This window comes from Pseudocercospora fijiensis (genome assembly GCF_000340215.1).
Source record: "Pseudocercospora fijiensis CIRAD86 unplaced genomic scaffold MYCFIscaffold_7, whole genome shotgun sequence".
NCBI classification, from domain to species: Eukaryota; Fungi; Ascomycota; class Dothideomycetes; order Mycosphaerellales; family Mycosphaerellaceae; genus Pseudocercospora; species Pseudocercospora fijiensis.
Genome location: NW_006921538.1, coordinates 888,945 through 910,913, shown reverse-complemented (window position 1 = coordinate 910,913; position 21,969 = coordinate 888,945). Strand labels below are relative to the sequence as shown.

Below are 21,969 nucleotides of genomic sequence, written 5' to 3'. Positions count from 1 at the left end.
TGGCTTACTGTTGAATTGAGATGGGAGGTATGATCGAAAATGGACTTTTTGTATCACTGTCGCGGGTTTGCTGCCGGTATAAGGCAAACAAATAAGGTCAAAGTACCATTGATGTCCAAGAGTAACTATTCTGGAATAGCACGCTACATCAAAGAGACGATTTCTGACTGAAGAATAGCCGCTCAATCTCTTTCGCCGAGTGCCAGACGCTCTTCAGGTCACCAGTGCTTGCCATCACACTCAATAAGTTTGCTTGCTGTTTGGAGACCAAAGATGACGAAAGTAATTGAAAAGAAAAATCGTCATGCATCAATCGATCTGCATACTCCAAGCCATCAGCATCAGCATGTACCGTCCTCAACCGCCGCCCATGGATGCCGACGAAGTTGAAGCAATCTTCGAATCAATCGACAAGAAAATCCAGCAATCCACACCATCCAACATCAAAGTGAGAACATCAGACATCCCAGAAGACGACACAGTCCTCTCCGTAAGACCAAAGTCCAAATTCTCCAGAACGCAGAACTCTTATTAACAATCCTGTACAGATTCTTCACCTCCACCTCTCCAGCATGTCCCAAGACCGCGAGAAAAGACTCAGTGACCTAATCTCTCGCATCAACGCCCTTCGCAGCAAACTCGACGATAAGCAACAACCAGAGGAGCAGATACGTACTGACCGAAGTCGTCTCCTGAGTTTCAAAGAATTCGATGATTTGTCGATAGAACAGCGTCGGATTTATCTGGCGCATGTTCCTGTCAAAGTGATTGTAGATTTGGATGATGAGATTGAGGCGAAGAGGAATGTTCTGGGGAAAGTTGAGAGGGATTTGGCGACGAAGGAGTGAGTGGAGACGCAGTAAGGAGTAGGAGAGGGGATTAAGATGGAGCTGTGGAAGCCGTTGGAATGGGATTGGGATTTTTTGTTCCCGATGCTCAGGTATTGGAGGTAATCAGGGCAATGTGAGGCTGGTAAAAGAGTCGAGAGCGGATGTGAAGTGTCAGGAATAATCTCATAATGTGTCCGACCAAGTCAGATGGAGGCTTGAGGGGACATCAATAGGCGTGTTCTAATGCAAGCGGCAGTCAATCCAAATATGGGCTTAGGAAGCTCGATGTACTCTTGAAGTAACTGCGCGATCGATTGTTCCATAAATATTCTATCCATCCTTAGTACAGTAGGCATGAGACTTTGGCATCTCTCACTTCAATATCCACCAATCATGTCAGTGCACTGGAATGGGGTGGGGCGCTGACATCAAGCGCCAGACTCGCTTTACCTCGGAAGGTAGTGCCACTCCATCTCTTGTAGGTCTTTCAACGAAGACCTACAAGTTTTGATCGTAATTAGGTGAATGCCATCGAAGAAGAATTGGACTCACATCAGCTAGCATTGCTAAGCATAGCGGCTGTATATAACGCATACCACCGACGGAAGCTCCGAAAATCGCACTCGCATATATATCTCGCATTCGGCGCGGGTGGTCCAGGAACTACTAGATACAGCACAGACTGGTCTATATCAATCCCCGGAGAAAGTGAAGAGCGAATATCCCCCAAGTTATCAGCATTATCCCAGAGACTCGTTGCAGTACCAAACAATCAAGATGTCTTCCAAACTCTTCCTCTACGACCATCCCATGTCATCCTACGCCCAGAAAGTGCGAATGGCACTTCGCCACAAAGGCCTAGCATTCAAAAAAGAAACGCCCGAGAACCTCGGAGCAGGAAATCCAAACACCGCCTTCAAATCCGCAAATCCTCGAATGGAAGTCCCAGCTTTGATCGATGGCGATTTCAAAATTTTTGATTCCACCGTCATTCTCATGTATCTTGAAGACGCATATCCTGATACCCCATCCCTGTTTCCGGAAGGAGGAAATGATGCAAAGGCAAAAGCGGAAGCTCGGATGATTGAAGAAATGCTTGATACGCATTATGAAGCGATCAATTGGGCGTTGGGGGAGATTGGGTGGTTTAAACGTGCTGAAGGGGCTGAAGCTGAGCGATTGAAAGCTGCAGCTAGGGAGCAGATTCAGCAGATTCAGGAGTGGTTGGCGACGAAATTGGGCTCGAAAGCTTTCTTCTCTGGTGAGAAGGTTGGGTATGCGGATTTCGCGGTGGCTCCGATCTTGAATCGTTCCGTTATTAACGGAGATGGGCCAGCTCCGGGTTCTGCTTTGCACGCTTGGTGGAAGCGATGTGCTGAGGTCCCGGCGATCAAGCAGACTTGGGATGAGGTTGCTGAAGCTGCTCCGAAAATGGCAGCCATGGGGCCTGAGGCTTGGAAGAAGGGTAGTGGTAGGAAGAGGGAATATAGAGATCATCGATTGGAGTTTTTGATCAAGAATGGTGGGATTGGAATTGTGCAGAAGGGTTTGGAGGATGATAATATCAGGTTTAGTTGGCCGCAGCCGAGGAAGGGTGGGAAACTGTGATCGTGATCGATTTCTGGAGCAAGTCTCAGCCATGCCTTCGATCGGCGTCTTGAATTATCTGGACGCGGTCAATTGGCGTATCGTAACTATTTAGTTGGTCTCGAACCTCGCAAATATACTGATCAATGTATCTTGCAGGAGTTAGGTGTTGCCCAAGTGAAGCGCTTTCACCTCAATACCATTCATAGGCACACATGGCGACTACGAAGATGTATCAGGTGACCGATCATTCACTCAGACAACGATTGCCATTCTCGAAAAGGTGGGGCGTGGTGATACCGAAGTGGACCAGAAGAGATTCGAAAACGACATACACCACTTGATACTGCCGGTTGTGTAGATGCGCGGCCAACTGTTTTAGCTATCAACATCTTCCTTCGCGCTATGGAAAGCTGCGTCCGAAGATGAGTCCTCCTGTTCCTTCTCAAGCACTTTCCGTGGGACTTCAAAGATGACGGAATAGTTCTTTCCATCTTCAAATTCCCTCCATCTGCCAAGCCTGTGCTCTTTGCCAACGGCTGCGATGACGATGATGCCGTCCTTTGCTCTTTCGCCACGATCCTCTATAGCCAGATCGTTGATGACGCCTTCGACCAAGCCGTGCTTCTGCGTTGCATCTGTGATGTCTTGTAGAGCACTGTTCGTGAGCGATCCCGCACTGACTCCAAATTCGTCAAGCAGATTGTCCACGGAGCTGTCGATGCGACCCAATCGACCTAAAGACTCGATTCTTCGCTTGTCGGATGTGATCTTCCACACTCTGATATATCCGTCCCAGCTTCCCGTCACGAAAATGTCCGAGAAGGGTATCGCTCGCAATGCTGTGATCCATCTTGGCGTGGGCTTGTTCCTCGCATCTTCAGGCGGCTCTTCTTCCGCACTTAGCTTTGTCAGAGGTAAAGGAGGGTCGATGCCGTGAGCGAGTGGGTATGTAAATACTGGCTTCTTCTTGTGTATATTCCAAAGCGAGAGCGAGCCGTTGTCCGAGCCAGTGATAAAGTTTTCGTCGTCCAGGCAAGCTATGCGATCCAGCGAGCCTTCGTGCGCTGGGTCATCGCCCCAGAGGTCAACGGCGCTATCGCTGGGAGCCGATTTTGATTTTGCCTTCGGTGCACCTCCACCTCGAAACACAAGTTGCGACTCTTCAACAACTTTCCACAACCGTGCAGTCCTGTCTCTCGAGCCCACCGTTACGCACTTTTCCTGCGCCAAGGCCGAGACATCGACGACCGAATCCTGGTGTCCGTACAAGGTATCAACATATGTGAGCTCATCCAAGGACCAGATCTTCACATTCCGGTCCCGGCCTGCACTGAACAGCTGATTCGTTCCTCTTCGAAATGCCAGACTTTCCACGGAATCTCGGTGCGAGTTGTAGCTGAACACTTTCAAAGGTTTTAATGTCGCAGCATCCCACACGATCAGCTTCCTGTCCAACCCGCCAGTCGCCACAAACTTTCCATCTTGACTTGCTGCGACACACCGAATCGCTTTTGTGTGCATTTCCTTCTCATCCCGTCTCTTGCCAAAAGATCTGCTTACGGCCACCTTTTGCGGCTTCCTGCTCCTGCCCGGCTCAATATCGACAGGAGGAAGTCTCCACTTGACCAGAATCATATCATTGCCCACAGTGTATGCATAGTCCCCCGCTATTGCGACGCCAGTGACGGCTTTCTGATGGTGTCGAAATTGTGCTCGGCCAGCTTTTGACCAGTCAAAATCTTGGGAGATCCAGCGATAGATTTTGCCCCTTGTCTCCGCCGTCTCCTCTTTCAGCCTGTCTCCCATACGCTCCGCCAGTAATTCCTTGTCGATTTCTGCAGCATCGAATCCAGCTTCGTCGATGACTTGCTGTCTGGTGGAATTCAGATATCTTTCTGCCAGCGCGATTCTCCTCGCCGCCGGCTCTAACCCTTCTAGCTCATCATCTTCGCTCTCGTCCCCGAAAAAGTCCTCGCCGCCTCCCCTAGTCTGACCCTCATCGTCCTCGTCATCACTGCCACTTATTGATTCGTCGCGAGCTTTTCGCGTTGACTGTGTGGCTGCTCTTTTCTGTGGCCGCGCTGTAACATCATTCGTCGCCCTTTTCCGCTTTACCTGAGAGGCGGGCTTGGTGAAGAACGACGACATACTGCGAGTGTGCAGAAGTCGAACTTTTCTCGACGGGAAGCTTGAGAAATGCCATCGCGAACTTTTGGCATTGTTAGACTTTCTTGCAGATGCCGACGCGCCGACTCCCGCAGAGCCGCATGATGACTAATTCTCGTGCCGAAGCCTATACGAACGCGACCTCCATCGTTTCTACTATCACATCCAACATGATCAAACATTCCTGCTAAGGAACCTCATAGCTGAGACGCTTCAGAAGGTCTTACTTCTTCCTATATGCTGACAGTCATCGCGCCAAGATGACCTTATCTTAGGCATGGGCCGACGACAATTTTTAACGCGTTTGGCCCTAGGTCGCTCGGCCTTCGAAGCAGACGTGGAAGAGCCCACAGGATCAAATGAGTCTCGGGGAAACTCTGCCACTGTACAGGATGATGGCACGACCCAGCAGTACGATGGCAAGGGCAGACAGGTCAATCCTGAGATAGATGCCTTCAATGCAGAAATGCGAAAGGCTCAGAATGAAGTGCTAGCTCTTGTCGGCGTAGTCGAGAGGAAAGACCATGTGGATCAAGTCAATGAACTTCGCTTCAAATACATTCACAAGCATCGTCAGGAACTCTTGCATGAGGAGCACGAGCGAGGCGACCTTCTTGAATATGTCTTCATCCCTGTCAGGTTCTTCAGCCATCTATGGACCGATGCTTTCAGACAGCGCATCCAGATTGGCTACTACGACTCTTCTCGGACCATGGCAGAGATCTTAAGCACAGAATGGGCAGCCATGTGGCGAGGCGGCACGAAATGGTCTCTGGCGACTCGCTTTCCTGCTCTAGGCGACACCATTGCCCACATCTGCGTCAGAATACCTCTGCTCCTGGTCGGCGAGCAACTGACTGGAACCATGCAGAACGCAGTTCTCCGACGAAAAGGTATCACGCGCAAAACCAGACAGAATATGTACACAGCCATCAATGTCCTTTTCGAGAGCCTGGCCTTGGGAATCGACATCTTTCTCCTCCCCATGGAATTCCACGCCTGCGCCCAGCAACTCGGTCTCGCACCGGTCCTCCCACTCTTTCCATCCTGGACGACATTCATTCCCTGGCACCCAGACAGCTTCCACAAATTCGGCTGGAAACCACTCGCCAACCTTGGGATCCTCAGCTCGCTCACATCACCAGCGGTTCTCCTCCTCTTCCACAAACTGATCCATTACGACATCGTAGACTACGACATACCCATCTTCTCCCTCCTAACCGATTTCCGCTACCCCCCAATCACAGAAGAAGTCCGCGACGTCCCCGTACCAAAACGTCTAGACATTTTCGGCTGCCTCATGCACTACTGCTATACTCTCCGCCAGCACATCATGCAATGGACAGGCTGGAACGTAATCACACGCGAAAGAAAACCAACCCGAGCAAAAGACTACGAAAACGACACCGTCATCCCAACCCCCCGAACCGCGAAATGGCCAATACACAGGAGTACAGCCCTCGCCCACCTCCCCGCCCAACTCCTAGCCGAATTCCTCGACGAATTCTTCTCCCGCATAATCTGCCTCCCATTCGAAACCCTAGTCTCAAGATCCGTAGCGAAAAAATTCTTTTCAAAAAACAACCCACACCTCTACCTCCCCTTCGGCGGCGGTCCAATCTCCAGCTTCTGCCGTTCCCCCTCATCCACAACATTCTCAAACGCGGGGAAATATCTCAGTCGTCTGGGACTTTCTATCGCGCTTACATGCACGCTTGATACGATACTTTTCTTCGCCGCGTATCGTACGGTCAGGCATATGGGTGTGGAGCATTTCGATTGGGGACGGAAAGGGAGGATTGGGAAGTTGATTTATACTGAGGAGGGGATGGAGGGGGTTAATGGGAGGGATTTGGTGGAGGAAGAGATGGGGTGAAGTGGAAGATGCTTTGAAAACGGTACGCTGGTATGCAGGGTGGAGGGATTGAGATGAGGGTGGAAATTGCAATTTCACTGGTCCATCGGGGGTGTGCAGGAGGATCTCCGTGGAGATGGAGTGACGGGTAAGAACGTGAGGATATCCAACTTCAATCATCTTTTAGCACAATCCGTACCGGACTGGACGTGGACACCGCAAAGCAGGATCCAGATGGAGCGAATTGAGAGATGTGAGCGATTTCTAGTTCACTTCAATGAACAAGAGCGAAGGACGACTCCGTGAGTCTGTGGCCCTGTATGAACATGCTGCAAGAGACAGGTGTCATGGAAATTGAAGTTGATGGAGAGCAAGTATGCAATTCTATCAGACGCCACTTCAGGTATCGGCACCCCAGAAAACGCTACAAACACGCGTACACACTTCTCCGGACATTCTATGCAATCGCTCCGCCATAATTTTGCAACGGAGTGGAATCCTCAATCAAGCACGAGAAAGAATCTTGACCGCCTGTGCCAGGCTCGTGATTTCCTTCTTCAGCTGGGCCCTGGTGCGCTTCACCTCAGGCAACTCGCCAGCAATCTCCTCCAAGTCGGTCTCCGACATCTGGCCTACCAGGATAGGCGAGAACAGGGCAAGTGGGCACTGATCGCTCGTGAGGAGGTAGTGGTTCGTGGCCTGCTTGCAGACGTTGTCGACAAAGGTCTTGCGGGTGACCTTGTAGTACCTGTGAGGGGCATGTGAGCATTCGACTCCAACTTGTGCGATCAAGACAGCACGCGTGTCTGTGACGTGATTTGCTTGGTTGGCGGGGTCAAGGTCGACATTTGCTGGAGGAAACTTACGACTTCAGGATATCATGTATCTCTTGGACAACATGCTCGTCGTTACTCATGTCGTTCACCTCGGCAGCTTGGTCCACACGCACGACCTGAGTGCCTTCCAGCTCGAATGCCTTCCGCTTGAGACCTGCGTGGACCTTTTCGTGTCGTGTCTTCTGCAGATTGTCGTTGAAATAGTGATTGAGCGTGAAGGGCGTGTCAGTGCTCTCGACTTCGAGCAGAAATTTGGCGGCATCGAGCGACTTCTGGTAGCGCTTCAACAACTCATCGAGCAGGATCTGCATCAGGGCTTCGCGAACATTGACGTCGCCACACTCGGCTTCCAGAGCGGCCACGATGAAATTGTGTACCATGACGATGATGTCGCTCACGTAGGCCAGGCTCATTTCGGCCCATTTCGATGATTGCTTCTTCATGACGGTGGCCAAAATTGTGGTATTGAACGTGCCAAGCTCGAATCCTCGATTGTTCTTGAAGACGTACGTCAGCCAGCCCTTGATGCCGCCCTTCTCTGGATAGGCGATATGCGACGCCGCTTGCAATATGTCCACCAGTTCCACGGACTCATTGACAATCTTCCGGTTGGGGAAGCCTTGTTGCTGAGGGCCTCTGCCGACATTTGCGAGGGTATTGTTGAAGGGCGACGTGGTACCGAACGCTGGCTCACTGGCTTTCTGCGGCTTGGCGCCGGTGGCAACCGCGATGGGGCGTTGTTCTTTCCCACTGTGGTCGAGGAAGGCATAAGTATGACCATTTTCCGCCATTTCGTCGGAAAACAGCTACGAAGACGGTCAGCATGTCGCCCCAAACAGCACTGGCTATTTGGCACTCTTTGGCTTGACTGCACGAGTCCAGCGCTGCAGCGGAGGAATACGGCCACCTCACCTTCATTCTAGCCATCGCGGCAGGCGCGATGCGTAGTTGTGGTCTCGTGCTGAAGGCATTGTCGGCACCGTGATTCGCTGACAGAGCTAGAGAAACAAGGCGCTGGAACCGCGTTGCGAGTTTCGTCAGGAAGGCCCGCTGGTCGCTGGAATCGGAGCGCTCTGGGCCAAGAGTCTCCAGTCGCGCGTTCCGGTTTTCGAGCCTGTTCTTGATCTCGGTCCTCACCTAAAGCGCTCAGATTAGCAACAGCTTCCACGAAAGATGGATCGCTACGCACCTTGGGGAACTCTCGCTTGACCAGCGACGACAATACATCCTTGAGTCGCACGCGCAAGGCATCAATGCCAACCTTATCCTTCTCGATGGTGTTCCATGGAGCTTGTGAGCGGAAAAAATTTGCCTCCAAGGCGCCGCGATCTAGACCCGTATCTGCCATTTCCATTTGACCTGGGTTCCTGATGATGTGCCATCCGAGCTTCATAGGACGCGCGCGACCATCGACGAGGTCGATCACGCGCGGTTCAGCGCCCTTGTCAACCAGATCCGGCTTCGTGAGTACACCTAGAGTGCGGTCTCCATGCGGGTCGGCGTCATTAGCCAATTCGAGAATTTCCTGCGTTGCGACGTCTACATTGGCTGGGATGACTGCGAGCATGACGGAGCGTGGATTGTCCATATAGTTCTTTACCATGTTCCGAACAAGGTCGATGTCTGTCTTAGTGGTGAGCCCGACGGTCGTAGACTTGAAGATGCCAGGGACATCGATGACGCTCAGGTGCTCTTGATCTGGTCCGGAAATTTCGAGTCGCAGCACGTCGTTTGAGAATGTCGGCGGCTTGACTGGACTTGGCGCACTGTCCTCCGTGTCGCTGTTGTCAGCCTTGAGCCCCATCACCTCGTGTACCTCGTCCATGATCTTGATGAAGGCCTTCGAGTCGAGCTTCTCGACGGCCTTGCCCCAGCCTCTGGCGCGACTGGCATGCTCAGGCTTCGCGTCTCGAGATGGAATGATCGAGACGTCTATTTTAGAAGCCGGTGCGCGGCGGAAGACGATCTGGGTGGCGAAACGCGTGCAGAGGCCACTGTCGCGAGGCAGTGGCTTCTTGATGAGACCCTCGAGCACGCTGCTTTTGCCTGAAGACTGGTCGCCAACAACAACAATCTGTGGAAGGTCGACCAGCTCCCCGACGCCACATGCAAAGAGCTTGTCAATCTTCTCCAGCATGCGTGGCTCTCCGAGCCCATAGTGGTCGGTCGCCATGGCTCAGGTGAGGTGAGGGCGATGGAGGTGGCGTGTTGAAATTGAAGTGGTGTTTGTGTTCAAATATCTGAAGAGACGCGGAAAGCCGCTGCGGCCCGCTTTCACCTCACCGGTGAAGCAAACTGAGGAAGGTGCGGGAAACAACGACGGCGCACTGAAGTGATGTCGCGGAAGCAAGGCTACGAACAATATGACAGCCTGAGACATCAGAGCGCAGCAGGCTGAGGCTCCAAGCGCCAGCCTCATAATGAATGAGCACGAAGTGAGGGCTGCATGTGATGGACGAGCAAGCATAGCCTCGCCATTCTACCCTATATCACTGAAAATGCTGCTACTGTCTTCCCAGCTAGCCAGCATATGGAAGCATGTCACAATATGCTCCGCCTTGGAAGGTCTTGACATTGGCCTGCAGACTTACGACAGGTCTTCGACTTCGGCCATCTTACCATACTTCTACGGTGTCCTTATGGACTGCTCCCTGCGCAGCCATCAGAGATATCTACTAATCCCACAACATCTCCGGCGGGGTGCAGCAACCTTGCAGGCGCCAGGTTAAGACCCGTTGCATGCGCACTCTTGCACTCGGCTCTAGTCAAAGAACAGCTATCGAGAAGGCCCATCTCCATCAAAGAGAGCAGCGCAAATCGACAAGAACCAACAACAGGCTTGAGCATCCACATTGGAGTGGTCCAGGCGGCAACACTCATTCTGTACGAGACGTCAGAAGGCCTTAAGCACCATCTGTAGCTATCGATCGTTCTTCCTCCGCTGCTCTGGCCTTCTCTAGATTCATCGTGTCAGCACGCTAGCGATCCTACTCCACTCGCGTCCATGGCACTCTACGCGAATGTGCTTTGTCTTCAGAAGCTGCTCCGATGCAAGTGCATTCCCATCTATCCTGGCCTTCAACACAATAGTGCTGCTTTCTCGGCGAAACTGGGGCTGTGCGATCGATCAACAAAGTCTGGTAGCGATGGGCGTTCGCACACGTTCCTCGGCAGAAACGGCCGCCTCTTCTGAAACATCTGCTCCACTCCCACGTCTGTCTCAGCCTTGCCAGAATATGCTTTTGCCACGTTGGACGATTGATCTACGTTGCGCTAAGCATAATGCGATCTGACAGCCGGCCATGCGGTGCGCCATGCAAAGATACGCGAGCTCTTCTACGATGAGCGAAGATACACTTCAGATTAGCGAAGTCCCGTCCATGGCAGGGCAAAGATCCGCACACTCCATGGCGATAGTTCTTTACGTCGGTCAATTAGGGCTTGAAGAGAGCTTTCCCCCTACGGAAAGTGTGTCCCTCATTATCGCGCATTCCGCTCATGCTGCGACACACAACTTGGTGACGCTCATCCTGGAATAACTTCGGACACAGCATCACTCATAGCAGGCCTGCACGTCAAGTGGATGCCATACGCTTCAAAACGCTGGACACCATTCTCACGCGCGTCAGAATGGAAGCAGCAGAGATTCTGTAAAGGGAAGTTCCCCGAGAACGTTTTCGCGTAGCTCTCTGCGACAGTGTCTGACCTGTACCAAGCACATGCAAAGTTCTGTCAACTGCCCGCTCTACCAAACATTATATCCCCGCAATCTTGGTAGATCTACGCAACGATCTCGCCAGACAGCGATCAGCGCGTGTTCTCGTTTCAGAACTGCACTTCCAATTGGAGGCTAGGATAGACTTTGTACAGCTAAGCATGCATGTGATCTTCACCAGTCCTTTTTGGTAGGTCCGTGCGCACCCAGATTCACTCATCGCAAGCGAAGCCCGCGACGACCACGTGCCTAGCACAACATATGGAGAAATTCCATCTCGTCTAAACCCTTTCAAAGTCTACATACACGCGTCCAAGGTCTACCTACACGATTCCAACGTCTACCCACATGCTCCCAACTGAGACACTTCCTCGCTTCAGCATCCCATTCGACCTGAACCACATCCTATCCGGTCGGCAAAAATACCTCTATATCTGAAACCACTTAGCTCTCCATTCCTTCAGCCATTGAAAACGCATACCAACCACGACCAAGATGTTCAGATGACGTGACATCACAGCGGTATCCATCAACTCAGCCCAAGAAAGCATCATGATCTCCCAGCCCTTCATGCGAGCGAGAAAGGGTATATAAGGACCGTCACAGTCCTACATGAACAAAAAATCATCAAACAACAACAACACCTCATCATCAACCCAGAAAAATCAATCTTCCCAACCCCCTCAACCCAAACAACCAACAAAATGCAGTTCACCACCCTCATCATCTCCCTCATGGGCCTGACCGCCCTCAACGCCGCCGCCGTCCCAAAGACACTCGAAGGTAAAAAACTTTCCCCACCCACTCACTCCTCATCCAACACTCAAGTTTGTACTAAAATATATATATCCCAGCTCGCCAAGTCTCCGGCATCATCGCCTCCATCACCGCGACAATCTCCAGTCTCGAGGCGACTTTGCAGACAGCTACTGGTGACGCTGTCGGCACTATTCAAGACTCTATTGATGGGTTGCAGGATACTCTTGATTCGCTTTTGGGGGCGCTTTAAGTAGGGAAATGTGGAAAAGGAAAAGAAAAACCAAGATGGGGATAGTTTTGGATTTGGATTTGGATTTGATTTGACACGATCGTTTATATAATGTCGAGACGAGAGAAATGCCAGGGCTGTGATGTCGAGATTGATTTGATTTACTTAGTGTGTGTTTTTTTCGCGATGAATTAATTATGTTTCGAGAGAGAGAAAAACAAAAGTTCTATTTCCTTTCCCCTTCTTCCCAATCCTCCAATCCCATCCCCCTACTTTCCCCCGGTAAAATCAAACCCCAAACATCCCACCCCAATCCCTCCCCCAACACCCCCATTATCACACTTATTGTAAGCCTCAAGCATAATCTCTTTACACCTCACCCCATCCTTCCCCAAAGGTTCCGCAAGTCCCTGGATCTCTACAGTAGTAGTACAATCCTTCGTCCAACTCACTTCATAACCGCATGAGATGTCGTCATCGCTGTAAAAGAGTCCGGAACAGGGTTTAGAGGAATTGTTCAAGAGTATGTGACCGAACATGTTGCAGAAGGTTGAGGATGTGTGTTTTACGTCGCTTTTGCTGATGTCGGCGTGGCCCGGGAAGTCGGCTTCGTTGTGGCAGGTTGGGGGTTGGACTGTGAGGGGCGTGATAGATGTTGAGGGTGCTGCGGGCGGTTGGGTTGAGGTTTCTTGTGGTGGGGCCGATGTCGATCTTGGTGCGGTTGAGGTAGTTGAGGTTGATATGATGCTCGGCGTTGATGATGTGCTTGTTGTTGCTGTTGTTGAAGAGCTTGAAGATGTGGAACTGCTCGATGTAGCGGGTATGCTAATGGGTCTGCTTGGTATGGCAGAGCCGGACGTTGAATGGCAGTTGAGAGTGAGAAATGAAAGTAGGAGTAGCATTTTTGGCGAGCAACGGACACCAAATGAAGCATTTGACTTACTTCAGTCTGCAATATACCAGCGCAAGCATGTCGTCCTCCGCATGGCTTTTGCTGCCCCAGACACGAAGGCCATTTCTGCACTCTTCGCATAAGCTGAATTGGACTGATCTCCAGTTCCAGCCCCAAACTCAACTCGGGCGCCTCGCTGCTGTGCCCCCTCCGTACCAATTTAGTTTGGCACGCGCACATGCGAACTGTGAAGTCGTGTATGGATGTGAAAGAGGAAGGCAGGCAGGTGCTTGTGCTTGGCAAGCCGAGTGAACAAGGCGTAGGGGTAGGCGCGCGCTTGCGCTGGCTTCGTTCCACCAACTTCCCGGCTCTTTTCTAGCATATTGGGCGTTTGGGCAGTCCTTCCGAGAATAATAAAACTACGCCGCACATCTGCATCTTCATTTCAACCGTTCCACTTCGCTTGCGGCCGTGGGCGAGGGCAGCGACCAGAGGGCGAAATCCAAGCGGCTTCCAGCATTTCGCACCGAATCCAGGATGGCAGAGGGCGAGGCAGAAGAGTCCGAATGGCGCGGCGAATGGTATGATGATGATACGCGGATGGACATATATGCATTGTTTGTGATGGATGATGTTCCAGCAAGTGTGAGTGGTGCGAAGTGCAACCGCAACCGCCAAGTCTGATTACTAAGCAAGCTTATCCATCCACTGCAGACCGTGAACGAAGTCCTGCGCAGCAACAATGAGGACAATGGCGACTGGTATCTTTGGGTGGTGGACGACATCCACAATTTGCCGGATATGAGAGGTATGGCGGTGTCGGGTACACATGACCATATGGACGAGAGCTGGCGCTCTCCATTTGCAGAAGATGTTGTCCAATTTCAGGACATTAAACAGTGAGTGGCAGCAAGACCAATCATCAACTCCACTAACAAATCTAATAGGAGTCTCACATACCGTTTCGCGCCGTTCAATAATTGTCAAAAGGATGGTCGTCAATTCCATATGACTAACCTCGTCCAAGTGGGACCGCAAGCACACTTTGTCGGTAGACTTGAGTGGCCGTACGATGCGACGAGGATGAACACCCATCGACTCGACGGGGAAACTCGGGACATCGAGCAGTTCCACGTTGACCTCAACACCACAGGCGAATCCTGGGAAAAGGTTTCCGTGGACATTTTCGTGCATCGCAATGGGACAAAGGTTCATCTGACTAGCACCAGTCAACCTCAGGACTTCTGGTTTGCTCAGTCCATCGACTTCAGAGGCGACTTGCCTAGAACTCTAACAATCACGAGGCTATCTCACAGCTGTGATTCTGTGGGATTTTATTATGGTGATCCCTTCGACGATGGGTACAGCTGGTTCTGGTTCACCTCGGATGACGAAGGTATTGGTGAGTGGGCTTACACCAATGGAGGTAAGAACTCTAGAGCGCGATACTGTCAACAGTGAGCTTTGACCGACGATCAACAAGCGATCGTTGGACGCAGAATGCTTCGCTCTTTTCCCGGCTGGTGAAAGGAGCTTCATTGTCACAACTTTAAATATCTTTGGCTGATCTTGACTGCCTAAAGAGTATATCTGAACTCTGTTAAACCTTCCAGCACCTTTTCGCCGCGATCGGCTTTTCTGTTCTCCAGCTTAAGTACGATCACTGTCACAGCCGCGAGCGAGACTCCAAGTACGTTGACTGCTATCACTGCATATATTCCTGGGAAATAGTCCGGCGCATCCTACGATATCGTCAGCAATGCATTCCCATTCACTCTATGACTTCGACTTACCTGCTGTCGAAACACAAGCGATGATAAATCCCACTAATTCCAGACATCATGATCGCAATAGCAGATGCCACTGATCTTTTGCCATCGCTCCGAACATTGTTTGCCAACCATGCCAAGGATCCGACTACCAGTCCAACAGCGCCTGCATGTCCCAGAAACGTCCCAATATACCTTCCCACCGAATTGTTCAGGAATGCTGTCAGACACAACCCGAATATCCCCAGAAGTCCCTGTCCAATCACGAATACTCCTCGTTTCCGGATCTTGTCCGACCACCCGGAAAGGACCATGACCTCCAGTGCTGCGAATACCGGAGGAAATGCTGCGAGCAAGAATGACAGCTCTCTCGAGAACCCCAGGCCATTTCGCAAAATGATTGATTGGCAAGAATAGCCCGAATGCATAGATTCCTGCAGCGCCGGCAAAGTACATGAAGCTGAACGACCATAGCCTCCAATCCAGTGCTGTAGTCCGCACAACTCTCCAAGTTGTCTTCTCGGCATGTTCATCGCTGCCACGATCATTCGCCAACCGAGCAACCACGAACGCTTTCTCTTCTGCCGAAAGGAATTCATTGCGATGCGAGTTCGGAAAGTCGACGACAACGAAGTATGCCAAAATTGCTATAGCCATAGTAATACCCCCCCCTCGATGATATACATCGTAGCTAGTAACCCGCGAGATCTGGACCAGTCCGAGAGCAAATATATTCGCAAATCCGGAGACCGGGGTTGCAGTTACGAAGAACAACGACAAGCGCTTCTGAAGCTCGTATCGCTTAGACTAGCTCGCAATTAGATATATATATCTAGGATAATAGCCCGCTTCTAGGACCCTAAGGATAGCGCGAAGGATAGCTAGTTCTACCTAAGTTTATAGAAACCTAATTCCTAAACTAACGCTCTATAAGCAAGTACTATTATAGAAAGCTATTCCGTAGGCCTAACTCTTCGAATTACGATATTACCTATAAGTCTTAAAAAATCAATACGTCTTAGACCTAGAAATTATAAAATCGCTATTCTACTTACTAGGAGTCTCGAACAATATATACCCTATAAAAAAACACTAGCAAAGCTATACTCGCGCGATTCCTAATATTTAACGCAAGATCCTCGTCTAAACCTAAGATTCTCGCTACTAAAATGTTGTTCCGGTCTACGAGTGCAATGCAATATAAAGCTCCTAGTATCGGTAGAAGTCTTCGATCGACTTTTCGAAGGACTCGTTTTTTAAAATTTCGGTTATAGTCGTTTAAGGTCTCGATAAAGGTAATCTCGCGGTCCTCTTTAGTTGTCGTCGCTATTACTCGGCCGTTAGGTAGTTGTTATAAGGGGAGGATTTCGAGGTTAATAAAGCCTAAAGGTAAGCGGTAAGCTGCGTTTCTTTGTCTTAAGGTACAGCCGCGGTTATACGGTTAAGCATTTCCTCTAGGACATCTCTTCGGATGAGTGGTCGTTTGTTTATAAAATGCTTAATTCGTGTAGTGACGTTCTAGGGTGCCCCATTTGGGAGTCTTGGGTGAATATCGCGTACGCCCGTCGAATCAGATTATCGGATTTGATGTTCAGCTTCGGCTCTTTGGCGAGCGGAGCCTGGCCGACGATCTCCCTTTTCCTGCTGGCGTTTTCGCTGAAGTCCTTCTTCCTTCACCCAAGGCGGGTTGATATGGCCGCACTTCACGGCCCCTTCGAGATATTGGCACTCTTGGACCTGGATCTTAATCTTTCTTCTCTCCGGAACATGAAATACTGCGCTCGCTAATCGAATGAGCCGATCCTTCTGATCATAGGATCTCGATCACCGGGTCACTCACATATCAGCTAAAAACTTTATCCAACGCTTTTCCAATCCGACTGCTATCAGGATCTGGTCGAAAACTGGCAGTATACTCTTCGATTTCCAGGACTCCAGTAACCAAATCCACTTCATCAGGTTTCAACCACTTGGTGCGTTTGCAAAATTTCCACCCAAAGAAGATAAGAGGAAAGACTCCAACCATCATGTATTGAAAAAGGAAATCCGGTACGTTGAAGTTATCGTCGATGAAAATACTGTAACCCGCTGCGAGAGTCACGAGAAAACACGCAGCGAGGCCGAGCCACGCAGCGTAGGGTTGGAAGGATGCTTTGTGAGGTAATGTATCGCGAGAGAGACCTTGCGCTTTGCAGGCTTTCTGGAAGCGGATGTATGTGTATGCGATGACGCAGAAATTGATGAGTTGACTCGCGGTGACCAGGTTTGTGATCCATGTCAAGACGACAGAGGCGGAATTCGAGACTTGCAGGAAGGCGAGACCTCCGAAGCACAGGACGATGGTCACGCAGACATATGGCACACCGTATCGCGTGCATCTGGTCAGGAGACGGGGCGCTTTTCCTTCGAGAGCCAAGCCGTATAAACTTCGTGTTGCGCAGTAAGTGGTGCTAGACATGGATCAGTAACGTTACGGACAGGCACTGAATAAGGAGCAGGAGGAGGAGTACCTGTTGCCTGCGCTGAATGCCGATGTCAAAATAAGAGCATTGACTATGTGAGGCAAAACAGGAATGCCCAAGATATCCATCGAGCGTACAAACGGGGACGCAGCGGCGCCTGCCTTGCCATTTGAATATGCTTCAATCAGTTTGCGATCATTGTACGGCACATTGACGCCCACCGCGAGACTTCCCAGCACGAAAAATATCGTTGATGCTTGCTGTGCATATCGAGGGAAATGGGATGGTGAGACGGATGAGGAGTACTGCTATTCTTGGGAATTTGCTCAAAGAGAGTCTCGGGTGTCATCCCCTAGTCGGTGACATTCGCGGTCGCGGACTGTTCTGGGCGGTGGAGTTCATGCTTGATCCGAAAGAGCGCAAGGAGTTTCCGCTTGAAGATGACTTCTCTCAAAGAATCGTGCGCCAGGCTCTTGCGGGTCAAAGTCTACAAGTCTTAGCAAATATGGGACATCCTGGTACCTGGAAGGTCGACTCGGTGGTGATATGTCCGCCTTTCGTTGTGACCGAGCCAGAGGTGCAGGAAATTGTGGCAAGACTCGAGGCAGCCGTCGATGTAATCTCTGCTCCTTACCTAGCAGCATGAGAGAGCACTTCCAGACTATTTGCACGCGAAAAGTCTCACCCTTTCCTCCAGCGTAATCGTCTTCTTCTCCACAGAACTCCCATTCATCCTCGGAGTATACTCCAGCCAACTGTTCACGATCCGCTGTAGTGTTCCTCGATCGCCATATCCATACCCGACGTAGCCACCTCCTCGCGATGCATACAGAAAAGATGCACAAAACCAATATCAAAACGCCTCCCACCCCATCCCACTCCTCTCCCTCACGCATCTCTCCCAGCAACCCGTTCCACGACCTTAATCGTAAACCCATTCACAATACCAAACTGCACCACACCAAAAGAAATCAGCACGACCAGATCCCCAACCAAAACCGGCGGTAATTTTTGTTTCACTCACATGACAAACAGGAAGATGTTTCGCCTCATCCCCAACCCCATCACAAATAATCCGTCCACTTAAAAAAATCCTCTGCCTCTTCGCCGGCAGGCGCGTCTCATCCTCAATAAGCATCATGAGTTCGTTAAGCGTAGTTGAAGGCGCGACGGTGAGGGTCAGGCGTTGGACGCGGAGGGGGTTGCCGCGGACATGCAGGTCGAAAGTGGGTTCGCGGACGTAAGGGTTTGGGTTTTTCTGAGTGTCGATGCGGGTGGGAAGGGCGGCAAGAATTGCTTTCTTGGTGGTTGAGACAATGTATTGTTTTTCGGGCGCGTCGTCGCTGTTTTTGATCTGGAGCAGGGCGTCGAGGTCGAACGTGATGGGTACGGAGAGGGTGATTTCTGTGGCGGGAAACATGTTGACTGCACTGCACTAGATTTTGATAATTCAGTTGGCATAAGTGGTGAGTGTCTGATTTCTGACTTGGCTGCATCAAGTCTTGCGAGAGCTGAAAGCGCTTGCTAGAATCGGAAGTCGCGTGAAAGGCACAGGCAGCGGCGACACAATGAAGCCCCGCAGGAGGGGATGGAAGTGGAAGTCGCGTTCTATTCATGTCAATGAAGTGATAATTTACAACTGCTCAGCAACATCATGCCGAAACGCATCTAATTGACCTGCTCAGCGAAAGCACCCGGCGTGAGAGCACTCTCGCGGATGGTGGTAGCATCGACGGCCTATACAGCAGCAAGTGGAGCTTCTGTGTCGGTAGCGTCGCTGTCGAAGCTCAATCCTCCAAATAATGTACTGGTCGAGATCATGCCGGAACGCAGTCTGGGCGACCCGGTCCAGCGAAAGCATCTGGCGTGAGAGCATTCTCGCGGATGGCAGCAGCATCGACGGCCCACATTGCAGCAAGTGGCGCTTCTGTGTTGGCAGCGTCGTGTCGGAGACTTCGTTCGGGCTCGAGTGCGGCATTACGCCATCGTCGGAGCTCAGTCCTCCATCTCCTCGTCCTCATCCTCATCTTCATCCTCATCTGCATCAACTTCACCGAGCAGCTCTCTATCCTCCTCATCGAGTTCCGCGCCGCCGTCGTCATCATCAGGCTCTGGATCGACATCCATCTTGCTATCCTCAGGCTCTGTCTGCTCCCTACGCGCACTTGGTCTGCCAGCGCTGCCACGTTTCTTCTGTACAGCAGCCAGTGCGGAAGGCCCGTCATCCAAAATCTCTACCCCATCGTGGGCCAGGCTATGCTTGCGGCTCTCCCGACCAGGGCGGCGAAGCATGCCTCGTTCTTCCATCCGCCTCCGATTGATGATGGCTTGTCCTGGCAGAGCCACTTCTTGCCATCTTTCCAAGCGCCTGCTGGCCCGCCTGAACGACTGAGCGAGCGACTTCGCTTCTTCTCCAACATCACTAGGCTCGTTCGGTCTCCTGGCAAAACCCGCATACAGCACTCGGGGTCGCCGCCACAAGTCGATGTTCTCCAAATATTCGTCATTCTCCTTCCCACGATGTATGCTTCGCCAATCATCATCATTCTTCTCCGCCCTGTCCTTTGCTTTCTTGATTCGAATCGATTCCTCTTCGGAATCATACCCTGATGGCAGTTCTCGGATCCTCTTCCAGGAGCGGAGAAGGGTGCTTTGTGATTCTCGGAAGTCGCGTGCTTGGTTGTGTGCGTGGCGAAGCCGGCGATCCAGATTGTAGTCAATCTGCATCTTACGGTGGTTGATAACAGCCGATTGATGCTGAGTGACACCGCGATGGCGCTTCTGTGCCTGGTATGACGGGGTAGGTATGTGATCACGGGCAGTCGACGGGCTCTGGAACGATATGTTCTGACCAGGCGACATGCCCGTTGCTGCAGCGAGCGGGTTGTTGCCATAGCTGAACGAGCCTTGTCCAGGCTTGCTCATCGACGTCGGACCATTGTTGACGAATTGCATTTGCCCAGTATTTGGCAAGAGCGGAACTGGTGCTGAAGAGGCGGCAGCTTCCTTTGCAGCATGCATCTCTTTCGTCTTGTTCCGTCTCCAATTCCCTCGACCAGGGCCTTTCTTCGCTGGCGGCGCGGTGGGCGTCGCACGGGGCGGAGAGGGATCTGGACCGGCGTCGTCCATATTGAGGAGGTTGTTGATTCCCATTCCGCTCGGTTTGGCGGCGTTGACGGCTTGGAAGCCACGGGAAGCAGCAGGAGAGGGCGAGCGCGTGTACTCGCTGCCGGTCTCGTGATGCAGAGCGGACTTCCCGACGGATGTTGGGAGGGACCTGTAGTGGCCGGCCTCACTGCCTTCATCGTCGCTGGGCACGGGATTGTGTCCTGTCGTCAAGCCCTTCTCCTTCCGTGCGCGCTTGAGTGCCGTCATCGCGGGACTCGGTTCGCTTGCCAAGATCGCAATTCGCTCCTTCCTCTTCTGCTCGCCAAAGAGCTGTTCTGCCTCTGTGTCCACATTCTCTTCCGCAGCCTGGTCGTCCGTCAAGCTCTCCAATGTGGGCACCTGCATCGGCACGGCATCGGTGCCTGCCTCGCCCTCGCCCTCGCCCTCGCCATATTGTCCTGCACCGAACGGATTTCGCTTGGCATCTTCAACGCTGAAGTCGCTCTCCAGATACCACCAAATCAGCCACAAGAATGCCCTGGCTCTGCTCTCACTGCTCAAGCTCGATCTCATGACGAGGTCGAAGAAATCTCGTGGCGGAGGAAAGTGCACTTCGCTGATCTTGGGTGCATATTGGCTCATGACGAAAATGAGGTTGACGGGATTCGTGCGCGGGATCGAAGCTGCTTTGATGTCTTCCATGGTGCTTGGCTGTGGTTCATCTTCGGTCGCGCCTTTGAGGATTGACTTGAGGCGGGGAGCATCTTGAAGCTGCTTGTATGCGTTTGGGTCTTGGTGGGCTTGGAGCGCAGGTATGGAATGGTATGTTCGAAGCTGTGCGCGCATTTCTGGAAAGACTGGTACGGGTTAGTGATGGTATGAGCTGTGCCTCATTCCTCCACTTACAATTCAGTGTCGTGTTCATTCTACCAACATTGACCAGGAGGCACACCATGGCCATGGTGATGGCGCCTTCCTGGTCTTGCAGCAGCTTCTCCTTCAGAATCTTGCTACACTTGCTGCTCTTGGCCATGGCGTCGATGTACACGTCGGCAAATGTATGGCCCTTGGTCTTGTCGCTGTACTTGGTGAAGCATTTCGTCTGGTCGTAGAACACCAGCTTGAGAAAATCATACTGGATATCCTTGCGCCACAACGGGATGCCATCTTCCTTCTTCAAGTGTTTGATCTTATTGCCCGAGTAGACGGAAGACGTTGCGCCGTTCTTGTTCGTCCTGGTCGAGGTGGTTGTCGCTGTGTACAAGAGTTCGTCGGCATCGTTTTTTTCGCCGTGGTCTGGCTTGGGCGTTGCGACAGACTCGTCGTCAAGCACGTCGGCTTTCCGCTTTGGAGGCATTGGACTGTGGCCAGCGTCGTCGGCGGGCGGAGGTGGTTGTGGTTGCGCGGGCGGGGTGGGCGGTGATGGCTCAGAGGCCAATATGTGAGAGAGGGAGCTCATGCTTTCAGGAGGTCGTCTCAACCTGACACAGCTACACGGGTAGGCGCAATCAGATAGATAAGCTTGCTTCCAGGCGTAACCGTATATCCCGGCATGGCCTTCAGCATCGGATGCAATTCATGGTATGCGACGCGATTGTCGAGGTCGCATTGTGGATGGAACAAGAGAGACGGGGTGGCATTGCGACAGTAAGCGATGGCAGGCTCAATACGTGGCTCCTACGCTCCCAGCTTCCCATCGAATGAGGCTGCGGAGACTGCCGCCGCAATCGGTATTCTATGGCCCTTTCAGCGAGCGTC

At 51.7% G+C, this 21,969-nt stretch overlaps 12 protein-coding genes across 12 annotated transcripts; 6 read left to right on the top strand and 6 right to left on the bottom strand.

The window, feature by feature from the left end:
- Positions 1-304: 304 nt before the first annotated feature.
- On the top strand, positions 305-848 carry MYCFIDRAFT_198351 (uncharacterized protein; the record flags this gene model as incomplete). Its single annotated transcript, XM_007930893.1, has 2 exons — positions 305-490; positions 549-848. 2 exons carry the CDS (start codon positions 305-307, stop codon positions 846-848), a joined length of 486 nt encoding a protein of 161 aa, XP_007929084.1.
- Positions 849-1,321: 473 nt separating this feature from the next.
- On the top strand, positions 1,322-2,595 carry MYCFIDRAFT_211935 (uncharacterized protein). The gene has a single exon (XM_007930892.1). It carries the CDS (start codon positions 1,608-1,610, stop codon positions 2,436-2,438), a length of 831 nt encoding a protein of 276 aa, XP_007929083.1. The 5' UTR covers positions 1,322-1,607; the 3' UTR covers positions 2,439-2,595.
- A 149-nt stretch (positions 2,596-2,744) lies between these two features.
- On the bottom strand, positions 2,745-4,568 carry MYCFIDRAFT_155830 (uncharacterized protein; the record flags this gene model as incomplete). The annotated part of the gene is made up of 1 exon (XM_007930891.1): positions 2,745-4,568. The coding sequence occupies one exon, from the start codon at positions 4,566-4,568 to the stop codon at positions 2,796-2,798; it is 1,773 nt and encodes a 590-aa protein (XP_007929082.1). The 3' UTR covers positions 2,745-2,795.
- A 295-nt stretch (positions 4,569-4,863) lies between these two features.
- Positions 4,864-6,462, top strand: MYCFIDRAFT_176995 (uncharacterized protein; the record flags this gene model as incomplete). Its single annotated transcript, XM_007930890.1, has 1 exon — positions 4,864-6,462. One exon carries the CDS (start codon positions 4,864-4,866, stop codon positions 6,460-6,462), a length of 1,599 nt encoding a protein of 532 aa, XP_007929081.1.
- A 32-nt stretch (positions 6,463-6,494) lies between these two features.
- Positions 6,495-6,920, top strand: MYCFIDRAFT_176994 (uncharacterized protein; the record flags this gene model as incomplete). The annotated part of the gene is made up of 3 exons (XM_007930889.1): positions 6,495-6,521; positions 6,562-6,694; positions 6,730-6,920. The coding sequence occupies 3 exons, from the start codon at positions 6,495-6,497 to the stop codon at positions 6,918-6,920; spliced, it is 351 nt and encodes a 116-aa protein (XP_007929080.1).
- A 25-nt stretch (positions 6,921-6,945) lies between these two features.
- MYCFIDRAFT_141872 (uncharacterized protein) lies at positions 6,946-9,450 on the bottom strand (the record flags this gene model as incomplete). Its single annotated transcript, XM_007930888.1, has 5 exons — positions 6,946-7,189; positions 7,308-7,962; positions 8,029-8,083; positions 8,190-8,414; positions 8,467-9,450. 5 exons carry the CDS (start codon positions 9,448-9,450, stop codon positions 6,946-6,948), a joined length of 2,163 nt encoding a protein of 720 aa, XP_007929079.1.
- A 21-nt stretch (positions 9,451-9,471) lies between these two features.
- MYCFIDRAFT_176992 (uncharacterized protein) lies at positions 9,472-12,075 on the top strand (the record flags this gene model as incomplete). The annotated part of the gene is made up of 19 exons (XM_007930887.1): positions 9,472-9,482; positions 9,526-9,609; positions 9,661-9,712; positions 9,742-9,817; positions 9,863-9,977; positions 10,002-10,041; positions 10,086-10,169; positions 10,198-10,277; positions 10,315-10,544; positions 10,574-10,584; positions 10,640-10,693; positions 10,729-10,927; positions 10,963-10,974; positions 11,005-11,159; positions 11,187-11,330; positions 11,373-11,404; positions 11,441-11,500; positions 11,531-12,001; positions 12,027-12,075. The coding sequence occupies 19 exons, from the start codon at positions 9,472-9,474 to the stop codon at positions 12,073-12,075; spliced, it is 1,959 nt and encodes a 652-aa protein (XP_007929078.1).
- Positions 12,076-13,819: 1,744 nt separating this feature from the next.
- Positions 13,820-14,483, top strand: MYCFIDRAFT_211934 (uncharacterized protein). The gene has a single exon (XM_007930886.1). The coding sequence runs from the start codon at positions 13,881-13,883 to the stop codon at positions 14,331-14,333; it is 453 nt and encodes a 150-aa protein (XP_007929077.1). The 5' UTR covers positions 13,820-13,880; the 3' UTR covers positions 14,334-14,483.
- Positions 14,450-15,298, bottom strand: MYCFIDRAFT_77793 (uncharacterized protein; the record flags this gene model as incomplete). Its single annotated transcript, XM_007930709.1, has 3 exons — positions 14,450-14,614; positions 14,666-14,698; positions 14,837-15,298. 3 exons carry the CDS (start codon positions 15,296-15,298, stop codon positions 14,450-14,452), a joined length of 660 nt encoding a protein of 219 aa, XP_007928900.1.
- Positions 15,299-16,484: 1,186 nt separating this feature from the next.
- Positions 16,485-17,354, bottom strand: MYCFIDRAFT_141217 (uncharacterized protein; the record flags this gene model as incomplete). Its single annotated transcript, XM_007930885.1, has 2 exons — positions 16,485-17,091; positions 17,152-17,354. Coding segments are annotated over 2 exons (810 nt in total), but the record flags the coding sequence as incomplete, so codon positions are not given.
- A 361-nt stretch (positions 17,355-17,715) lies between these two features.
- MYCFIDRAFT_204413 (uncharacterized protein) lies at positions 17,716-18,555 on the bottom strand. The gene is made up of 2 exons (XM_007930884.1): positions 18,128-18,555; positions 17,716-18,054 (listed from the first exon to the last, which is right to left on the bottom strand). Exons 1-2 carry the CDS (start codon positions 18,521-18,523, stop codon positions 17,992-17,994), a joined length of 459 nt encoding a protein of 152 aa, XP_007929075.1. The 5' UTR covers positions 18,524-18,555; the 3' UTR covers positions 17,716-17,991.
- A 138-nt stretch (positions 18,556-18,693) lies between these two features.
- Positions 18,694-21,835, bottom strand: MYCFIDRAFT_166405 (uncharacterized protein). The gene is made up of 4 exons (XM_007930883.1): positions 21,118-21,835; positions 20,281-21,068; positions 19,623-19,884; positions 18,694-19,565 (listed from the first exon to the last, which is right to left on the bottom strand). Exons 1-4 carry the CDS (start codon positions 21,668-21,670, stop codon positions 19,099-19,101), a joined length of 2,070 nt encoding a protein of 689 aa, XP_007929074.1. The 5' UTR covers positions 21,671-21,835; the 3' UTR covers positions 18,694-19,098.
- Positions 21,836-21,969: the final 134 nt, after the last annotated feature.

What these genes read in the sequence shown, in the direction of transcription:
- MYCFIDRAFT_204413 (XM_007930884.1), bottom strand. Translation starts at nt 18,523, where the DNA reads ATGTTTCCCGCCACAGAAATCACCCTCTCCGTACCCATCACGTTCGAC. An exon ending in AACATCTTCCTGTTTGTCAT is followed by an intron (nt 18,055 to 18,127) that starts GTGAGTGAAACA and finishes GGTGTGGTGCAG; the next exon opens with TTTGGTATTGTGAATGGGTT.
- MYCFIDRAFT_211935 (XM_007930892.1), top strand. Translation starts at nt 1,608, where the DNA reads ATGTCTTCCAAACTCTTCCTCTACGACCATCCCATGTCATCCTACGCC.
- MYCFIDRAFT_211934 (XM_007930886.1), top strand. Translation starts at nt 13,881, where the DNA reads ATGACTAACCTCGTCCAAGTGGGACCGCAAGCACACTTTGTCGGTAGA.
- MYCFIDRAFT_166405 (XM_007930883.1), bottom strand. Translation starts at nt 21,670, where the DNA reads ATGAGCTCCCTCTCTCACATATTGGCCTCTGAGCCATCACCGCCCACC. An exon ending in CTTCCCGTGGCTTCCAAGCC is followed by an intron (nt 19,885 to 20,280) that starts GTCAACGCCGCC and finishes TACCAGGCACAG; the next exon opens with AAGCGCCATCGCGGTGTCAC. An exon ending in TGATTGGCGAAGCATACATC is followed by an intron (nt 19,566 to 19,622) that starts GTGGGAAGGAGA and finishes GGCGACCCCGAG; the next exon opens with TGCTGTATGCGGGTTTTGCC.